This window comes from Rutidosis leptorrhynchoides, chromosome 6 (assembly GCF_046630445.1).
Source record: "Rutidosis leptorrhynchoides isolate AG116_Rl617_1_P2 chromosome 6, CSIRO_AGI_Rlap_v1, whole genome shotgun sequence".
Lineage (NCBI taxonomy): Eukaryota > Viridiplantae > Streptophyta > Magnoliopsida > Asterales > Asteraceae > Rutidosis > Rutidosis leptorrhynchoides.
In genome coordinates, this window is record NC_092338.1 from 108,942,392 (window position 1) to 108,963,152 (window position 20,761).

General features: G+C 31.9%; 1 protein-coding gene across 2 annotated transcripts; it reads right to left on the reverse strand.

Annotated features, from left to right (window-relative positions):
- Nucleotides 1-1,719: 1,719 nt before the first annotated feature.
- LOC139853202 (probable proteasome inhibitor) lies at nt 1,720-5,593 on the reverse strand. 2 transcript variants are annotated; one of them, XM_071842581.1, is made up of 9 exons: nt 5,301-5,591; nt 4,790-4,961; nt 4,427-4,573; nt 3,631-3,723; nt 2,915-2,995; nt 2,787-2,815; nt 2,637-2,700; nt 2,454-2,531; nt 1,720-2,022 (listed from the first exon to the last, which is right to left on the reverse strand). In XM_071842581.1, exons 1-9 carry the CDS (start codon nt 5,473-5,475, stop codon nt 1,950-1,952), a joined length of 912 nt encoding a protein of 303 aa, XP_071698682.1. In that variant the 5' UTR covers nt 5,476-5,591; the 3' UTR covers nt 1,720-1,949. The 2 variants fall into 2 exon arrangements, with proteins under 2 accessions (XP_071698682.1, XP_071698683.1); XM_071842582.1 differs by lacking the exon at nt 1,720-2,022 and adding an exon at nt 2,080-2,157 and having other exon boundaries at nt 5,301-5,593.
- Between the last annotated feature and the right edge of the window lie 15,168 nt (nt 5,594-20,761).

A 20,761-nucleotide genomic window follows, 5' to 3' on the forward strand; every position in this document is an offset into this window, starting at 1 on the left:
CGGAGTCAGGGTTTCTCCGCCAGAATAAACCTTTTGAATGAATATATGAATGTTTTAGCATAGTTGGCATACATGCATACGTGTGTATATGTAAAAGTATATGTAATTTTTGGTAACAGGAATAAAATTCTTTTCTTCTAAAAAAAATGATTATTAAAAGAAATTAAAGGGACACTAGTCGATTAACATACCGGCAATATTATGTTGTACACTCAATTAATTTGATAGTTAATTTTTTCAATTTAAAATACGTCAATAATTTCGTATTTAATTTTGGTGATATGTCCATCTTTATCTTTCTGTTACTAAATACATGCCTTGTACCCGTAGTATTATGATTGAACACCCAATTCAATTTATCCCCAGAACCCATTACCCATGTATCTTTGTAGTAGCTATTGGCAGTGGCGGAACTTGAACTCGGATATAGACGGAGCGGTGTAAAAATTTAATAAATTTTTTATTGTCAGCAAGGGTAAACACTAAAAAAAAAAACCTTATTTTTTTGTAATTTTTTTTTTTAATGTAAAATTTTTTGTTCCTTAAAATCCAGGTGGGGCGGATTAGCCCTTTGTGTTCCACTAAGTACCGCCACTGGCTATTGGATTCTAGCTTCATTCTCATACTTTTTATTGTTTGTTAAATTGGATAATCTAACTAGACAAAATGGTACGTACATCCTTGTACTTGATTATACCAAGATCCAACACATTTCTTTACACATTATATTTTATGACTTATCACGTGTCAAACTAATACCTCCGTCATATATTAGTAGTCCACAGATAAAAAAACACACAGTTTATGAAAATGTTATAAAAGTAATATACTTTATATTTACTTTCTAGTTTTACTCTTACATTTTTTTTTCTCCTTTAATCCTATTCACATACATTAAGGGCATAATAGAATTTAAACTTCTTATTCTTTTCTATAAACTATTAATTTGGAACACTATTAATATGAGTTTTTTTATTTATAAAAGTGAACTATTAATTTGAGACACTATTAATATGAGACTGAGTAACATTCATAAGGTAAATTAGTTCATCACTACTCCATCTATCTATAAGAACATAGTAGTATAGAGATCAATTTATTTCCTTGTTAGAGATTTGAACGACTCTCACGGCCATTTTAAATAGTAAACCAAGTAACGATAAAAATAAGCATATTATATACCGTAATTTACTTGTTTTTTTTTCTTTCTCGTTTTCTTTCCAACAACAACAATACTCAATCCCACCTATATGGGGTATGGGGAGGTTGATCGTAGACAATCCTTCATCTATCCTAGAATACAGAAAAATCATTTCTCCACCCCGAGTGAAACACTCCAAAGAGTATAGAAAGTCCTTTCTCTCACTATTCGACGGATAAAGAGATTGCTTCCAGAGACCTCCGGCCAGAAAGTAGGAAGGAAAGAAAGAAAAAAGAGTACAACATAAAAACAAAAAAAAAACAAAACAAAACAAAAAAAATAAAAATAAATGAACTATACAAACGAGACGCCATGAAAATGGTGAGATCAAATTTTCATGGATTTTAAATCATGCCTGGAGTTTAATTTAGGCTCTAAGTGGCGGTAAAGTCGCCAATAAATCGACGATTTCGTTTTCTTTCCCTTAATTCTTTTTCAAGAATCAAGTTTTACACCCCTCTTGGAGAAATTAGTTACTACTCCGAGTCTCCGATAAACAAATATATAAGATTTTGATGATTCGCGCTATATGACACAAGTACATAAGGGCAACATTACATAAAAGCGACATCAAATATATCGTCTTGCAAGTAAAGCTAATGAAAACCAACCCATACAAATATAGATATATCTATATACCAATTTTGAACCAACTGTATAAACAAAAACATTACATAAGCAAAATTATAGTGGAACCATCTCGAACGCAATGAAAAGTTAACATTAATGCTTCTAGGACACTCCACTCTTATATGAAATCTGAATCATTCCCAAAGTGCTCGAGATCAGGATGTGTTCCACCAGGTGGCCTTCGTGGGTTCCTGTTAACAAATATGAATGAGCTAAACTTTGGGGACAGACTGTCCTTTTTTTGGTCTGGGGGAAATAGCTGGGTCTAATGATGGGTCAAACGCAGATTGAGTTGGATCGACCCGTAGAACTTTTTGTCCACTTTTCTGAACATATTAAATACTTAATTTGATTGTTGAATTTGATTGCAAAATAAAATAATCTAATTATCTGTATTCAGCAAATTTGTGGATTGTACTTTTATGCATAACCATTTACACCTTGGGTAATTATTGACTCATTTGACCCGTTCCCCTTCAAGCTTAATAATTAAAATTACCTAATTAACAACTAATGTATAAAGTGACCGGAATTGACACATAAATAGAAGTTAAGAAATTGTTTCATCTATTTCTATTTTTCCTTGTAATCTAATCATATATGTGGAGATTAGAAACAATACCTAGTAAACCGATTAGGCTCAAAACCCGGAACATCGGGCGGACCAAAAGGATCAAAGCGAGCACCTGGTGGAACACCTCTGTGTTTCAATTGCATTCCACAAGTTAAATTAAATACCAGCATTTTATAACGTTTTCACAAGTAAAAAAAAAAAAAAAAGCAAATAGTTGAAGAAAGCACTCACGACTGTCCTGGGAAACCCATCCGTCCTCCACCAACACCGCCAAAAAATCTGGGATCATTTGGCCCTGCATGAACAATATAACATGACAATGATGCACATTTCTTGAACATAATGCATGAATTGAGATTAAAAAGAAAGAAGAATACATACCAACAAGCATTCCATGGCCGTCAATACCCCTGTACATTAAGTTGAAGGAACGATATAAGATCAGCAACTTGTAAACCAGATGAAGAGATAGAATATATATTAAAAGCTAAAGAGACAAAAGATAGGACCTTGAGGGGTACATTCCTGCACCAGGCAGAGGATTGATATCATCCGAACCGATACTAGGATAAACTGGAGGCAAAACTACCCTGCATTAAGACTTCCTAATTATTATTGAAGTAAACTTTTAATTCAGATTAATAAAAGGGAAGATATATGATGATAAAGGTTTAAGCGCTATGATAACATTGCATTTTCGATGGAGTGCCGATATGAACAACCTACTTAATTACCAAAATACTCAAAAATTAGTTCGATTCGGGCTAGGCGCCACGGTTTACGGCCAATTTTCCTGCGAGTACACTGGTGCTCAGGCCGGCTTTTACAGCACTGCGTAATATAACTTGTATACCATATACAAAAGATGATTTTTATGAGTTGGTGCTTATCTCACACTTGTCTCTATGGGTTGTTAACATGGCACTTATCTGGCGTACAGTTACCTTTTTTATATGACCAATAGTTGGTTATACTTGAACAAAACTTGAAATTTTAATGGGCTATGGCTAATGAAGTTGTCTCAAATAGGTCGCATTTGAAAAGTACATTGCTATTATATGGCATATACCCTAATTATAATTGCAAATTCATAAATTTACTTTTGAGACGTTTGTCAAAACATGGAATTAAAAAGAGACGTGTAATTGAGTAAAACGATACAAGCAGTTCATTGCTATCCAAATCGATATATAAATTAATCTCTAACATAGAAATAAGAGAATACCCTGAAGGATAGTAAGGAACACGAGTATCTTCAAGTCCCAAAGGTCCACCTCTAGGATGATCTCTATCAGGGTCTTGTACATTTGGCTCAGAACTACAAAAGAAAGCATAAACTTAACACACGTAGGATAAACAAATTAATTGAACTAAACAATAAGTTTAAAGCCTACAAGCTTCTATAGATGCATTTTACAGTGGTTACTACACAAATAATTTCACATATCCATCCTTCATGCAGATCAAAACGAAACATAAAACGAGGCCGAGCATTTGAAGTAATAAGTGTAAAGTCACTTCCACCAAGATTCTTCATATTATTTACCCATTGTGATTACATGGTTAAGAATAAAAACAGAGCCATAACTGTACTTTCTTCCTCATTTATGTACATACATTATCAATTTTGTATGCTTCCAAAAGCAAAAGACATTAAATTTAGTATTTTATCACAATATAGTCTATGATCTCATCCATAGTTACTCATTCAACATTTTATACATGGATAGAACGCAATTATCCCTTGTATGTATTCAATAGTTGCTAAGTAGGTTGTTCGTAGTTCTAAGTACTACTAAATAATCATTTATGTATCAACTCTGCTGAGGAAGGCATACAATGAATCAATGAAGACAATATGCAAATGACAACATATAAGTTGATCTCTTATTTTATACAGAGTATATATGATATATAAAAGTTTAGCTCCTTATAAAGCAAATACCGATCTCAATAGCCTAAAAATAATAAATAAATAAAACATAAATTTCCATAAGGTTCAAAGAACATGAGCTAGTTACCTTGTAGCTGTTTTAGATGTGCTTGGCGTGGAAGATCCATTCAACTTATTTATCACGTCTTGATTAATGCAATCTACAAGTTTGCCCAAGTTCTTAAACTGGGAACTGTATTTCGTATCATCGCTTTCACCAACAAAATCATCAATACTGTATATAGGGAACACTAGTTACACAATATCCATAAGGTATGAAAAAAACTGCTTAAAACACTATCTTGTATCATATGAATATATTAACAAGAACTCAAGTAATAAAATGGTAGCACGTAGAAGAGTTCGCAGACCCTGAATGCATATGCATTCAAACAGTTATATATGTCTACATTCACACGCGGATTAAGAGAAAAAAAAGCATAATGATTACTTGATCTCATGGTGAACAGGATTAGAAGAACCAGCAGTTACAGCATCAACAAACATCTGGTTGTTCATGACAAGGCACTTCACGAGTACTTTCTTCGAGTCCTTTCCAGGGCTCGAGTACACAAACGCGTAATTATCTTCAACTTCGTTCCAACCATCAATTACGGCTTCATCTAAATCCATACAAAAAATATTGAAAATCAGAAACACGATATATTTGCAGTTCTATATCTTATTCCCTAAGCTAACTGGATTTGGCACGATAAAAATAATGCAATAATGTCACTTACAATGATCAAAACAATATGTGATTAATAAGCACGAAAGGTTATTAGTCCAAATTATATGCACAAACTAAAACTCACAAGTCTTGCTAATCAGCTATTCAGCTTACTTTTATTTTAAAAATCAAAACCCTAACACAATAGAAACCCTAGAATAAAGGAAAATTTAGTCTTATATTTAATTAATTGTATAATAGACATACAAAACATAAACAGATAACAGACTACCGGAAAATGGAGCGGTGAGGGCGTCATCGGTGAACGCCAGAGCACCGGTGGCGTTGAGGTTGAACCCGTTAGCAAGGAAAACAGAGTGTATAGCAAATGCAATTTTATCTGCAGAGCTTCTAAAATTAGGTCTTGATGCCCTGATTAACGCTAACACCGATTGCTCACTCGCCATTATTTTCTGTTGCAGATATATTGAATAATATATGAGTTTGATATATTCAGGTATAAAAGTTACTATTTCGTGTGTGAAAAGTTAACGTTAAGGTCTGTTCATATTTTGTGTGGTAAGTCGGTAGAAGAAGAGTCCACAACTTCCCAATTTCGGTGCAATGGTGTGACCCAAGTAATGTTGGATCGACCCGCCTAAATTTTTAGGTTTTCTTGTTCCCGTATAATTTAATGTTTTTTTCTTAACAAAAAATATGGAAGATGTATCCGCATCTAATTTTACTTCATCCACCATCATTTATGTCTTTTTTCCAAAATGTCCCTGAATAATATTTAACAAAAAATTGATATAAGTTATCATTTAAAAGTATCTTAGAACATTCAGGTGGAAGGAGTAAAAGTGGTGGTGGATATATCATCTCCCAAAAAATATTGTTTATGTAACCACTCAAAACATAAATTTCAACATATTAAAATTTAGGAGAAACTAGAAAAAAATTCGACCGCGCATTGCTGCGGTTGTATTCAACGCGCGGTCGAATTTGAATATATGTTGTTTGGTACCTAATATATCTAATAGGTTGAGTTATTTGTTGTACGTGTATGTATATGTATGAAATATGGCCCGAAATATTTAGTGTTTTTTTGACGATTTCCGTTTCGCGCGTAGTTAGTCCCGTTGTGTTCGCTAGATTTTTTCGAGTTTAACGATGATTTCGAAAAAATTTAATTCGCACCGAGCGATATGAAATATAGCCCGAAATATTTAATGTTTTTTTAACGATTTCCGTTTCGCGCGTAGTTAGTCCCGTTGTGTTCGTCAGATTTTTTCAAGTTGAACGGTGGTCTCGAAAAAATTTAACTCGCACCGAGCGAGAAGATAGGGCCCGTTAAAAATTCGGGTGGAATTATTTTCTTTTATTATAATAAAATTATATATATATTTACGCTTTATACCCCTGAAAAAGTATAAACTCGCGGGGGCGTTGTGTAAGTTAAGTCGAAGTTGAGGGACCGGCTGTAACTAAAACAACGGATTCCGCCACGTCTTTTAGTATATAGGTATAACACGACCATTACATAATGGTTTACAATAAGAATATATTACATCAAAAATAAGTTTCTTGAATGCAGTTTTTACACAATATCATACAAGCATGGACTTCAAATCTTGTCCTTATTTTAGTATGCAACAGCGGAAGCTCTTAATAATCACCTGAGAATAAACATGCTTAAAACGTCAAAAAAAATGTTGGTGAGTTATAGGTTTAACCTATATATTATCAAATCATAATAATAGACCATAAGATTTCATATTTCAATATACATCCATTCATAGAGATAAAAATCATTCATATGGTTTGAACACCTGGTAATCGACATTAACAAGATGCATATAAGAATATCCCCATCATTAAGGGACATCCTTCGGACATGATAAAACAACATCGAAGTACTAAAGCATCCGCTCCAACGGATGGGGTTTGTTAGGCCCAATAGATCTATCTTTAGGATTCGCGTCAATTAGTAGACTGGTTTACTAATTCTTAGGTTACCAAGCAAAAGGGGCATATTCGGCTTCGATCGTTCAACCATAGAAAGTAGTTTCATGTACTTGTGTCTATTTTGTAAAACATTTAAAAAGTTGCATGTATACCCATAATTTGATGAGTATTTACTATACTAATAAATTTATTTTGATAACTAAATTATAAATATTAATTTAAAGTATATAATATAAATATATATAATTTATTAATATACCAAGTATATTACTAATATTAATATATAAACTTGTTTGATTATTATTATATGTTTTAATATATATAATTGATATAGGTTCGTGAATCCGAGGTCAACCCTGCATTGTTCAGTATCGTTGTATGAATATTTTTACGACAAAATATCGTATCGTGAGTTTCATTTGCTCCCTTTTACTCTTTACATTTTTGGGACTGAGAATACATGCGCTGTTTTTATAACAGTTTTATAACTGCTTTATTAAATGCCTTTGAAATCTATATTTTTAGACTGAGATGCTTTTATAAATGTTTGACGAAATAGACACAAAAACTAATCCCATTTTTAAAACTCTTTAAATGTTTTGGGATGAATAAATGAGCTTTTTGATTTATAAAATAGTTCCGTCAAAAACTAAATTTTATGTAGAGTTGTATCAACAAATATTTTTGGTTACACCTCAGGCTGTGGAATAGAACTATAGATTACTATATGCTGTTTAGCATGGATTATTATATGCTGTTCAGCATTGATTTTAAATTCTAAGCTGAGTTGTATCATTAAATATTTTTGTTACACCTCAATGTAGAATAATTTTATAAAATGTTTTATAAATCTATTGGGCCTAACGAACCCCATCCGTTGTAGCGGATGTTTTAGTACTTCGATGTTGTTTTTATCATGTCCGAAGGATTTCCCGGAATGATGGGGATATTCTTATATGCATCTTGTTAATGTCGGTTACCAGGTGTTCAATCCATATGAATGATATTTTTGTCTCTATGCATGGGACGTATATTTATGAGAACTGAAAATAAAAATCTTGTGGTCTATTAAAATGATGGAAATGATTATTTATGTTAAACTAATGAACTCACCAACCTTTTGGTTGACACTTTAAAGCATGTTTATTCTCAGGTATTAAAGAAATCTTCCGCTGTGCATTTGCTCATTTTAGAGATATTACTTGGAGTCATTCATGACATATTTCAAAAGACGTTGCATTCAAACGACGGATTCCGATATAACTAAAACGACGGATTCCGCCACGTCTTTTAGTATATAGGTATAATAATATAACTAAAACGACGGATTCCGCCACGCCTTTTAGTATATAGGTATAATATAATATAATATAATATAATATAATATAATATAATATAATAAATGTGTACCGCACGGGCAGTAGTGATAACAAACAAACAAGCAAACAAGTGATACCATGATTGTGTTGCATATCAAATAATAATGTTTAGTGTCCCGAGAGAAAACTGTATTGTTCTTACCAGGAGAAGAGATAAATGTCTCCCATCTTCACATAAGGATGTTCCAGCAACTCCTATTTTCTTCATTCGTTCTGAACTAGCAAGATCAACTAAGTGAAGTTTAGTGCACAATAAATCATCTCCTATATCATCGAGACCTCCTCCGCTTGTTATCCGGATAACTCTTTTGTTCCATGGAGATAGTAAAAATGGCATGTGATCGACTAAAATATAGGAAACATTAGTATAAAGGTTAATACGGACATCGACTATGCACAACAACCACGCTAAATAAGCTTAAGATATAGAACATGTTTTGTTAGCAAGTCGAAATAATGTAGTATTCTTATTTGAAGACACTATTTAAGAAATCATAAATGTTGTACGCAACTTTAGAGATTCTATGTTGCATACAATTATAGAAATGATGTATTCAAAGACATGACATAGAAGAAAAAAACATATTATTATTAAATAACAAACCTTGATTGACTATTCATATTTGTACACCGAGTCGCACGACACAATGATTTGTGCAACAAAGAGTAGTTGTGAGAAATAGACATTGAACAATCATTCAATATGTTTCATTCTTTGACGATTTATATAAATCTAACACGATATTATAATTAATTCACATTCATATCTAGCTAACTACGGGTAATTTGTTAGTTAATATATACACACATACGTACATAATGTACGGTTCTTCACCTCCTTTTCTTGTTTGATCTCAACACTTAATATTTTCGCATAACTTAATTATTATATCTATTGTCAAATGTTAATAGTTTACAATATACTGTAATTTGTTCTTTCACAGATATTTAATGAACAAGGTTTAACATCAATTTTCGACCCACGGCTATTGTAGGTAATGTAACAACTCGACTTTTTTCGTTAACTTTCGTTAACTCTCTATTAAATACTTAACGATCGTTAGTTAAATTCTAATGAATATATACGCTAGAACTTTTTCTTTTAAGTATACTATTATAATATATGCTACATATTAAATGATTTCATACTTTGGTTTAGAAGTATGCGAGAAACTTAGACAACGCGAGAAAAACGTACGGTTAGAGAAAACCGGGAAAACGTTTTTTGAGACAACGAAAAACACGGATAACATTTTGATAATTATTTTTGATAATTATTAACTTTAAAAATTTATTTATTTTATTGGAACTAATATAAATTAAACACTTGAGAATATTGGCCAACGCTCGGGTAACGTCCCAATTTTACGAGTTCGGTTATCGACATCCGGCAATGAAACGAATGATAATTCAATCTTAATGATTATTTTATATAATTATTATGATTGTAAAATACTTTTAATTTATTGCAAGTTTTATAAATTTAAAACGCGTAGAATTTGCTAGAACGCTCGATTAACGTGTCGGTTTTCGATTTCGGTTAACGACACTTAATGGATTTACTTAGAAAGCTTAACTAGCAACAAAATGAGTCCATGGACTCCCTTTTGGCCCTCTTGGTCATTTTCCTTCCATCTCTATAGTCCATTCGATTATTTTTGGCCCGTAGCTTGAAACCCAACCCATGAACTAAACCCTTTTAATTAAACCTAAACCTAAAACTCTTTCTCTTCTTCCTCTACACCATAACCACGACCATCTATCATCATCACCATCAAAAATCATTATCATCATCAATTCCTTGCTTGATCGTTCAATTGGATGCGAATCTGTGCTCGTCTCGTTCTCCTCTACGCGATAGTACCAACAATTGCTTGATCTATGGTATAAATCTTAGAGCCCTAATTTGATTATTCATGTTTACATCTGTATTTATGCATGTATATGTTGTATATGTCGATTAGTGCTCATGTCAATTGGTATATATGTTTTAATTGATTAAATCATTAACGTTGTGTAAAAATCAGATCTGTAACTTCTGTTTTCATATAGTAAACGGCCTGGTCTTGCAAATCTGAGTTCATGGTTGAATTCCTCTTGAAAAGTTACTCAATTTAGACTCCGGATTCACTTGATTTTGATTTTTTTTGATTTTATATGAATTTTTAAAGTTTTGCTAAAACAAATGACTGGATTCGATTTAGAACTTCATATTTGGTCAGAAAATATTAGACTCATTTACGAAACTAATGGCACTGGTCTCATGTCAAACGGAGTTACAATGATTTTTATAAAAAAATCCAGAAGTTGCTGCTGCAACTAATATGTTTGAAATGGGTCAAAACTAATATATATACTTTTGTTTTCGACGTTAAATGGATACAACCATCATTTTGAAATACGTTTTTGGTCATCGTTGACTAGTTGACCTGAGTCGGTTTTTGAGTTGACTTTGTTGATCGTATGGTCTTGTTTAAATTAAACACGTACGAGTTATTATATATAATTTCCTTATTAGAAGAGTTGACGTCATAAAATGAAATGACTTTCAAAGCTCGGCCGAATTATCAAAGGTGTTGATTTTTACTTAGAATTTAGAAACGTTGACCTTCACAAAAGAATTGACTTTTTGGGTTGATCTTACGTTGACTTTTGTTGACTTTTTATAAAATGGAGGAAACTTTAATGTTATTAAACAAGTCTAAAGCTTTAAATAGAACACTAAATAAACTAGATAAAGAAGATAAATTTGACAAGTTTGAGTGGTCAAAGTTGATCGATTTACTAAATAAGCTAAACAAACGTACACAACAATTTATAGGAAGGAAACTTTTCAAATTACATTTCATATAAGAAGAAATGGGTTAACTCTTTGTCAAGCTTGAGCACTTAGGACTATATTGCATGACATGTCATAACTTAGTATATATATATAGAAATAGTTATTGACCGACACGTATCTTTAGGTTGAGTACTCGGGTCAAGTTCTGTCAGCTACATTTCTTTTGTTGAATACTTACTGTGCTACTAAAGGTGAGTCTACAGTCCCACTTTTACATATTTTTCTGGGATGAGAATACACGCTGGTTATACTTACATTTTATAAATGCTTTTACTTTTGACAAGAGTACTATTATACGTGTGAGTTATTGTTCACAAAGCTCATAGCTTGAATACTTTAATTACCTTCGGGTAAGCACAATTTAGATGGACGGATCCGTTAGGTTAGACAAACCTCACCCTACTACAACTGTGCTGCATTTACTTTGAACTTTATGTACACTCGAACAAGTGTATACGTTTTATGGGGTAAAAGGATAAGTGTAGTGTATACTATACGCAGGTCTTTATGCTAGTATTCAAGTGCTCACGGATGTATATACATTTTGTAACTTTGGGTTGTGCTTATTGAAATCTTGTGGTCAAATGCAAATGAACTATTTTCTGAATAATGTTTTTCAGATACTATTTTACGTTACTTAAAACTTTGGTTTACAAACATTTAAAACTTGACATGGTATGGTCTACAAACATTTAAAACTTGACATGATATTGTCTACGAACGTTTGAAACCTGACATAATATTGTCTACAAATATTTGAAACATGATACAGTGTTGTCTACAAACTTTAAATATGAAACCTTTGTGGTCTCATACGTTACAATTGGTCACTTAAACTTGTGTGTTACAAACAGGAGAAACAAAAACATTCTTGAATGTCATACACAGCTAAACTTGACATTAATGTTCATAAACAGATTAAAACTTGACAAATGTTGTCTGCAAACTTTTAATATTGAACCTTGGTAGTGTTTCGCTGATAAACGTTTTCTGAAAATCGTTTCTTAAACATACTGTATTGTTTACTTAAACCTGTAGATTCACTCAACATTATTGTTGACCCGTTTTACGTGTTATTTCTCATGTATTAATTGCTTCTGCTGTAGAACATTGCTGTTACGTAGAATTCAAGCCAAGCACTGGGACCAGAGTTAACAATCCGTTAATGGATTTTGACGGGGTGTTATAGTATGTATCAGAGCCAGACTATAGGGAACTAGGATGCATTAGTGTGTCTAACTGTAGGGCGCATTAATGGGTCTAGTCTATAGTCGTATACCCTGAATGAATATTATACACCATGCTTGCACTGTTTGCTTCACTATGCTACATGTAGGATATTACATCACATACATATACACCCTATACCTATATGATATGGACTTGGACTAAATACTACATGACGAATCACATACGTACACACGATGCGAGACCTAATTGAATTAAGTTGACTAAGCTATCTTGAACTTATGGAGTAATGTCGAATGGAAATATGAGATAGTGTAATGTAATGACCGGGATTACATTACGGTAACTCACATAGAAGTTTCGACATCTCAAAATAAGGAATTGGGAGCGAGTCAAGTTGGTTACTTGGATAAATACCGTTAGTACATAAACCGTATAATCTCATATATGAGTAGAAATTTACATTGTGCAAATTAGTTGTTATTATAACCTATAAAAATCATGTAATCACGTCACAACTCGTCACTACTCGACACTTTCTGTCACCACCGATCACCACTTGACACTACGAAGACACTGCTTGGAACATACTCATCCTCTCATACCAATACTCGTTACTACTTATCGTTACTAACTACTACTCAACGCCGCCCCTCATTTCTAGTCTCGATTTAACGCCCTTAAACGATGACTTTTTTTTTTTTTTTTTTTTTAGATCCCACTATGGGATCCCATCATCCCACTATGGGATCAGGTTTTGATCAGATTTCTTGCAAATCACCTTTGATCCCATTCCGGGATCTTTTAATCCCATTCCGGGATCAGGCCCTGACATGGTAGTTTTTAACCAAATTAACACTTGTGACCCGTTTGACTATCAACGCATAACAACTCCGTTCCAACCTGTTTTAATCGTCATAACACATAAACAAACTTAAACATCTTTTATCTTAATACACTTTTGACCCTTGGAGTTAATAAGCGGTTATCATAAAGCTAGATTCAAATAAGAGACTTGCATACCACTTGCTAAGTGCCGAATGCTCCTCTAAAACCTTGTCGTTCCATACCTTCTCGATGCATAAGAACCTAACAAACATTAACAACATAACGGGATAAGCAATACGCTTAGTGAGTTAATGGTAAATAAATATCTTAAACTTAAAACATAAACACAATCATAACGTAACCATAACCTTCCAACCCGAAGGTTGATTTCATGTTTCGGACTCGATCATCTCGCATCCTAGGTATACGTCTAATCTTAGCACATGACATGTACATAGTTCAAGCTTAAAACATTATCATAGATGTGTGTTCAAGATTACACATAAAATGGACATCGTTCAAGCTTACACTTAACATGGATATAAATCCAAGCTTACTCTTAACATGGACCCCATCCAAGCTTACACTTAACATGAATATAAATCCAAGCTTATCACGTGATATGGACATAGACATAAAGTCTAAGCTTTACACCTTGACATAGACACAAAGTCTAAGCTTTTCGCCTTATAATAGACATGAAGTCTAAGCTTTGCACTTTGACATAGACGAAAAGTCTAAGCTTTACCTAGTGAACTTAATCGTCACCCTCTTGCACAGATGCAATCCGGGAGCATTAAGTCACCCATATCATCCTATCTCGTATTCAAAACAACCACAAGTACACTTCTATAATTAAACTCAAAAACATAGAATAATCATGAACATCTCTTTTACATAACTTATGATCATGGATTCCATGATCACCCTTGACCCACCCATATTACCCCCATTTAACTCACCTTTGTCACTTGTCAATTTGCATCCAAGTTTGCTTCCTTTCCTTGATTAGCACCTCAACTTCTTCTTAAGAATTCAAACTTGAAAAACATGAAGAAAAGGATGTTGATGATGATCTTCTTACTTCTTTGTGCTACTAGCATCCTTAATTGTAGACTTACTTGATTGTTATAGGGTTAGATCACTAATTGAAAACCCTAATTTCTCCCATCCCTTTCTCTCCCGTTCTTTCTTTCTTGGACTTTCTCCCTAAAATGAACTAGAAGCTTCATGACTAGTTTAATACTTATAAACTTTCACTAGTTGGCAACTTAGGTCCCTCCCCACCAAAACATAGTTTAGGTGGTCCTTAACACTAACTAACCATCTCATTTCATACTTTGCATGATTAGTACTTGCCAATATTTAACTAACAAATTCTTGAATTGTCTATTTTATTTTGCTAGTTAAATACTTAAACATAACGAATCACTAATAAATTCTCATAAAATATTATCTTAAAATTTTGGGATGTTACAACTCTCCCCCCGTTAGGTTGTTCGTGTCCTCACGAACATTCCTTTATATTTCTTGGTGAATTCAAAAACCTTATCAACTACATTTGAACCTTCACCGGCCCTTGCACATACTTCATAACTCGTTGGGACCAATTCCCCTTTTTACCGTATATAGTTTCAAATAATCATAAGTCTTCCTGAATCTATTAAGGCTTTACATCTAATTAGTTATCATTTATACCTTTGTCCTCATAATTTTGAAACTTTGTTCACTAACCTCTTTCAAATTCGTTAACCAAAGTACTTAGCTTTTACTTAATCTCCTCTTAATGTTAGTAATTTCTTGTAGAATTTTGTGCACGTTGCTCCATCAATCACACACTAAGTGTTCTTTAGGCATACATTCGTTATTTTCTGTCACCCTATCTCTTAAATTTCATACCTTAAGTACTCTTTCTTCATGTATCTTTCATTATATATTTCAATTTATCCGCTTTCTATCTCCTTTCCCGTATTATTAGGCCTCTATATCACAATCTTTACCAATAAAAATCCTCATATCTGAGAACTAGTCCTTAATACCAGACAAATCATTATTTCTTTTCCAGAAAATTTCTCGTTATACCATATTCTCGCATCTTAATTTTCTTCTTTCAAAGTATTAAAACATGTTATCACTCTAAATTCTTCACTAGCTTCTCTTAATTTTCGCCAATTTACATAGATTTTACTTCCTTACGTACTTTTCGTGTCGACAACTCATACCATCAACATTGATTATTCGCATCGTCATCTTAAATCGTGTTTAGTATTAAACAAATAAAAAGACTTTATCCCCTTTATGCTCGCCATTATTTCCATGTCGTAAGCTTTACGTATAATTGTACAGTACATTTCATAAGTACCTTTCTCTTCTTAATTAAATTACACTCTTCACCAATTTTACACTTGTAAAATTCATCTTTCAAGTATCTTCATCAAATCACACATTATATGACTCATTTGCTTAAATATTTAAAATCTTCTATAATCTCTTAGTCTCTATTCACGAATCTATACAAGAGCCCGCATTTGCTCCCCACATATCACTTGTATATAAACTTACATACCTTTGAATCTTCCATAGGTTCTTTCTTGGTAAAAATATTTCTACTAAAGTCTATAGAGGTACCATTATTTCAACCTTCATCTATCTCCATAAAGTTAACGATCATATTATCACCATGATCAATCTTCCATTATTATGCTCCCTTCAACCATGTATTTCCACTTAACCCTCCCTCCCCCCCCCCTCTTTTTTTTTCCTCTTAACCACATTAACTAGAAACGGGAAATCTGACATACCTCATGCAAAACCCATTAAATTCTTTTTGCTTATAAAATTCTCCTAATTACTTGAACAAGCCTTCAATATTATCTAATATAATTATAGATCAAACGTACGCTATTTTCATTTTCATCATCAATTTCTACATCATATTCTCTGGCTAATGAATAGCGGAACCTATTCCTTTTTCAATACATAACCAGAACGTGTCGCAAGACTCATTGCTACTACGCAAATGTAGCCCTAAATACATATCTCATCATCTTTACGGGTAGGGAACCTTACTCTTTAATTTTTCCCACTCTGTAGTCAAAACTAACTTTACAATTTTAAGTTCGTACCAAACATCCGTGTCTTGTTCTCTGACTAATGACACTCATAACTCCTCTTATCGTCATCCCATATCACTGTTGCTTATAGGTGATAACTTATTATCGATTATTTCTCCTTTCTATTCATAACATGTTCCTTAACATGCTTCTCCACTTCTGATTACGCCCAACATTTTAAATATGGACTCGTATGTACCTTCATTGTGATAATCAACTATTCATATATGTACCCATAAGGTACAATCTATGATTTAGAGCTCATTTCAATGCCTATTTTCATGAATTCTCTTTATACTATTCTCATGCGAATTTTCAGAGACGCCTCCTTCCATTCTCTAAATTCATTACCATAACATAAAAATCTTCTCATCTCTCACATTAGATACCGATAATACACATTCGTATATACACTTAGTCTTTATTTTAAACATCGTACATCATGCACATCTTACTACTTAGTCGCAACCAGTTCTTAAGTACCATGACAGTTGGATTGCTCATTCTCATGCAAAATTTTACTCCCCATGCTTAATTAGTTTTCTTAACTGTCTACTAAGTCTTACATCATACTACAATCATTTGATGTACCATATCTCTTCCTTTTTAATATAAGAAGAACTACTCTTTTTCAGGCTTTTTACATTCAATCTTGTTCTTCTTACATTTGTGTAGTCTTAAAGCTACGAAGATCCAAATATTTATAGGTACTTACAATCGGTTCAATCTAATCTATCACATCTTTCTCTCCTTCTAGGACCAAAGAGATCTCTTGCTCATGACATTTCTACCTTAAAAGTAAGTGATAATGCTAAAAACGAACATATATTTCATAGCATTATTCATCAAGAAAGACAAGCTTTTAGTTGCAATTATTCTATTTAAAAGTGATATTCGTTTAAATAATAAAAGGTGAAGACAAAAGACAGATTCGACGAATTGAAGACGCAAACGACCAAAAAGCTCAAAAGTACAAAAGACAATCAAAGAGGTTCCAATTATTGATAAGAAACGTCTCGAAATTACAAGAGTACAAGATTCAAAACGCAAAGTACAAAATATAAAATTGTACGCAAGGACGTTCGAAAATCCGGAACCGGGACCAGAGTCAACTCTCAACGCTCGACGCAACGGACTAAAAATTACAAGTTAACTATGTATATAAATATAATATAATATATAATTAATTATATTAATTATATATATATTATATATATATTATAAACCGTCGGCAAGAAAGACTCCAAAAGGGACTGAGCTGTAATTTCAAACTCCGCAACTCGCGGAGTTTGAAGGCAAAAATGCCGCGAGTCGCGGAGCCCCAAAAGTCGAAAATCCCTATAAAAGCAAACGAATTCTGATCGCAAAAATCACCAAAAAAATCCATCCATCTCTCTATCTGTATCGTATATATTTATATTTATATTTTAATTTTAATTTTAATTTTAATCCTAATAATAAGGGTATGTTAGCGAATGTTGTAAGGGTGTAAGTCGAAATTCTGTCCGTGTAACGCTACGCTATTTTTAATCATTGTAAGTTATGTTCAACCTTTTTATATTAATGTCTCGTAGCTAAGTTATTATTATGCTTATTTAATCCGAAGTAATCATGATGTTGGGCTAATTACTAAAATTGGATAATTGGGCTTTGTACCATAATTGGGGTTTGGACAAAAGAACGACACTTGTGGAAATTAGACTATGGGCTATTAATGGGTTTTATATTAACTAAACAATACCTTGTTAATTTAATATACAAACTTATAATTTGACGTATTTATATATAACCACATAAGCTTGACTGGGTACGGTGGGCGGGATATCTATAAATACCAATAATTATTCATTTTACCGGATACGGAACTGGATTAATAGTTAATAAACTTGTTGAAACAGGGGTGAATTACATTCAAGGGTAATTGGTGTAATTGTTAACAAAGTAGTAAAACCTTGGTTTACACGCAGTCGATAACCTGGTGTATTCATTAAACAAAGTATTAAAACCTTGTTACAATTCGAATCCCCAATTAGTTGGAATATTTGACTTCGGGAATAAGAATAATTTGACGAAGGCTTTCGCTCTTTATATTTATGACTGATGGACTATTATGGACAAATCCGTATGGACATATTAAATAATCCAGGACAAAGGACAATTAACCCATGGGCATAAAACTAAAATCAACACGTCAAACATCATGATTACGGAAGTTTAAATAAGCATAATTCTTTTATTTCATATTTAATTTCCTTTATTTTATATTTAATTGCACTTCTACTTATCGCACTTTTATTTATTGTTATTTAATCGCACTTTTAATTATCGTACTTTTTAATTATCGCAATTTTATTTTATCGCACTTTTATTTATTGCAATTTCATTATCGTTATTTATTTTACGCTTTAAATTAAGTCTTTTATTTATTCAATATTTTACATTAGCTTTTAACTGCGACTAAAGTTTTAAAATCGACAAACCGGTCATTAAACGGTAAAAACCCCCCTTTATAATAATAATATTACTTATATATATATATATATATATATATATATATATGTATTTCTATAAAAGTAAACTAATATAGCGTTAAGCTTTGTTTAAAAATATTCCATGTGGAACGAACCGGACTTACTAAAAACTACACTACTGTACGATTAGGTACACTGCCTATAAGTGTTGTAGCAAGGTTTAAGTATATCCGTTCTCTAAATAAATAAATATCTTGTGTAAAAATGTATCGTATTTAATAGTATTTCCTGCTAAAATTTTATAGTATTTTATACCCCTTAGCTTTGACATCAAGTTATTTTTGGCGCCGCTGCCGGGGACTCTCTTAAAAGCCGGAAGCGCAACGCTAATATAAAAAAAAAAAAAAATTATGTATTTTTAAGATTTTGTTAAATATTTAAGTTTTATAAAGTTTCTTTATTTTTATATAAGTTTTATTTAAGTATTTTGTTTTTATTTAAAAACATATAAAATATATATATATATATATATATATATATATATATATATATATATATATATATATATATATATATATATAAATCTAGTTTTAAGATTTTTATTTATAAAATTATAAAGTAATTCTATTTATTTAAGTTTTAAATATAAGTTTTTATTATACACATATTTTTTTTATATAAACAGAAAATATTAAAAACAGAAAATAAAAAAAAAAAATAAAGAAAAACGCGTTGAATTTAAATAACCTGTCAGTTGAAAACTGGAACCCCGCGACTCGCGGGGTTTGATGCATTAAATACCGCAACTCGCGGAGTAATCCTGACACGCTGACAGAAACCCTAAACTGAATTAATTACGGGGTAATTAATTATTATTATTATTATTTAACCCTAATTATTATTATTATTATAATTAGTTTTATTTTAACTTTTACTTTTTATTTAATTTATGTATTTAGTATTAATTAGTTTTATTAAATTGTAAAATTAATAGTTTTAATAAATAAATAATATAAAAATAATATTTTTATAAAAATTGTAATTTTTACAACTTTTTGTATATTTTTATATTTTGTCCCTTTTTAATTGTTTTAGCGTAATATTTGTATTTTTAGCTCATATTTAGTTTTAAACTTAGATTTTGCCATAGTTAGTTTTACTCCTAGATTTTTAGTCTTTGCCGTAGAATTCCTTAAGTGCTTTTTCTTTAGACTAAGATTTAGGTACTTTAGAATTTTGCGACGCCTTTTTAAGTTTTAGCTTCTTTTTAAGTTATTTCCATTTGGGATTTAGTTTTTCCTGTAAGCTTTAATATTTTTAGACCCTTTTACCTATGTATCAATTATCATTCCAATTAGTAATCTCAATTTGCGATTATAATTTTAAGTTAGTTGTAGTAATAAGGTTAGGTTAGTCAAGTATTTTTAAGTTTTATAAGTTTCTTTTATTTTTCCGTCACCTTTTATTTTTCAACCATTTTTCTTTTTCAATCTTTTTCCGACGAACTCTTTTTCTTTCTTATTTCTCGCTATTCTAGTTTTTAGGACATAGATTTTTATTCTACTTCTTATCTAATTTTCTTAAAATTACGAAAATTTATTTTAAGTGGTTAAATTGATAGACATCAAAATTTTCTGGTTCGTAGTAATAGTTGGATTTGTACGTGGACCGGGTTATTGGAGCCAAACAGTCCTCAATTATATTGAGACCAAACGAATCCTGCCCCTCTGCTGCATCTTTTGGCTATTCGAAACGTGGGCAAAATCAGAAAAGTCTATTGATTAGATAACTTATTATAATTTTTCTTTCCTTTAAAAAAAAAAAAAAACTAATAGGATATTCAGTGAATGCACCGAGCAAGACGTTCACCACCTTTTGTACGTTCACCACCTGTAACTAGATCAAGACATTTAGCAAATATAACCGCCGTTGATTTTTCTTTAGAATCGTCATCCAGTCGACCA

Bases quoted from the DNA above. Each gene is read 5' to 3' on its own strand.
- LOC139853202 (XM_071842581.1), bottom strand. From the start codon at position 5,475: ATGGCGAGTGAGCAATCGGTGTTAGCGTTAATCAGGGCATCAAGACCT. The intron at 3,724-4,426 runs GTAACTAGCTCA...TTTCTTTTGTAG, and splicing joins ACATCTAAAACAGCTACAAG to TTCTGAGCCAAATGTACAAG. The intron at 2,816-2,914 runs GTCCTATCTTTT...CTTAATGTACAG, and splicing joins GCAGGAATGTACCCCTCAAG to GGGTATTGACGGCCATGGAA.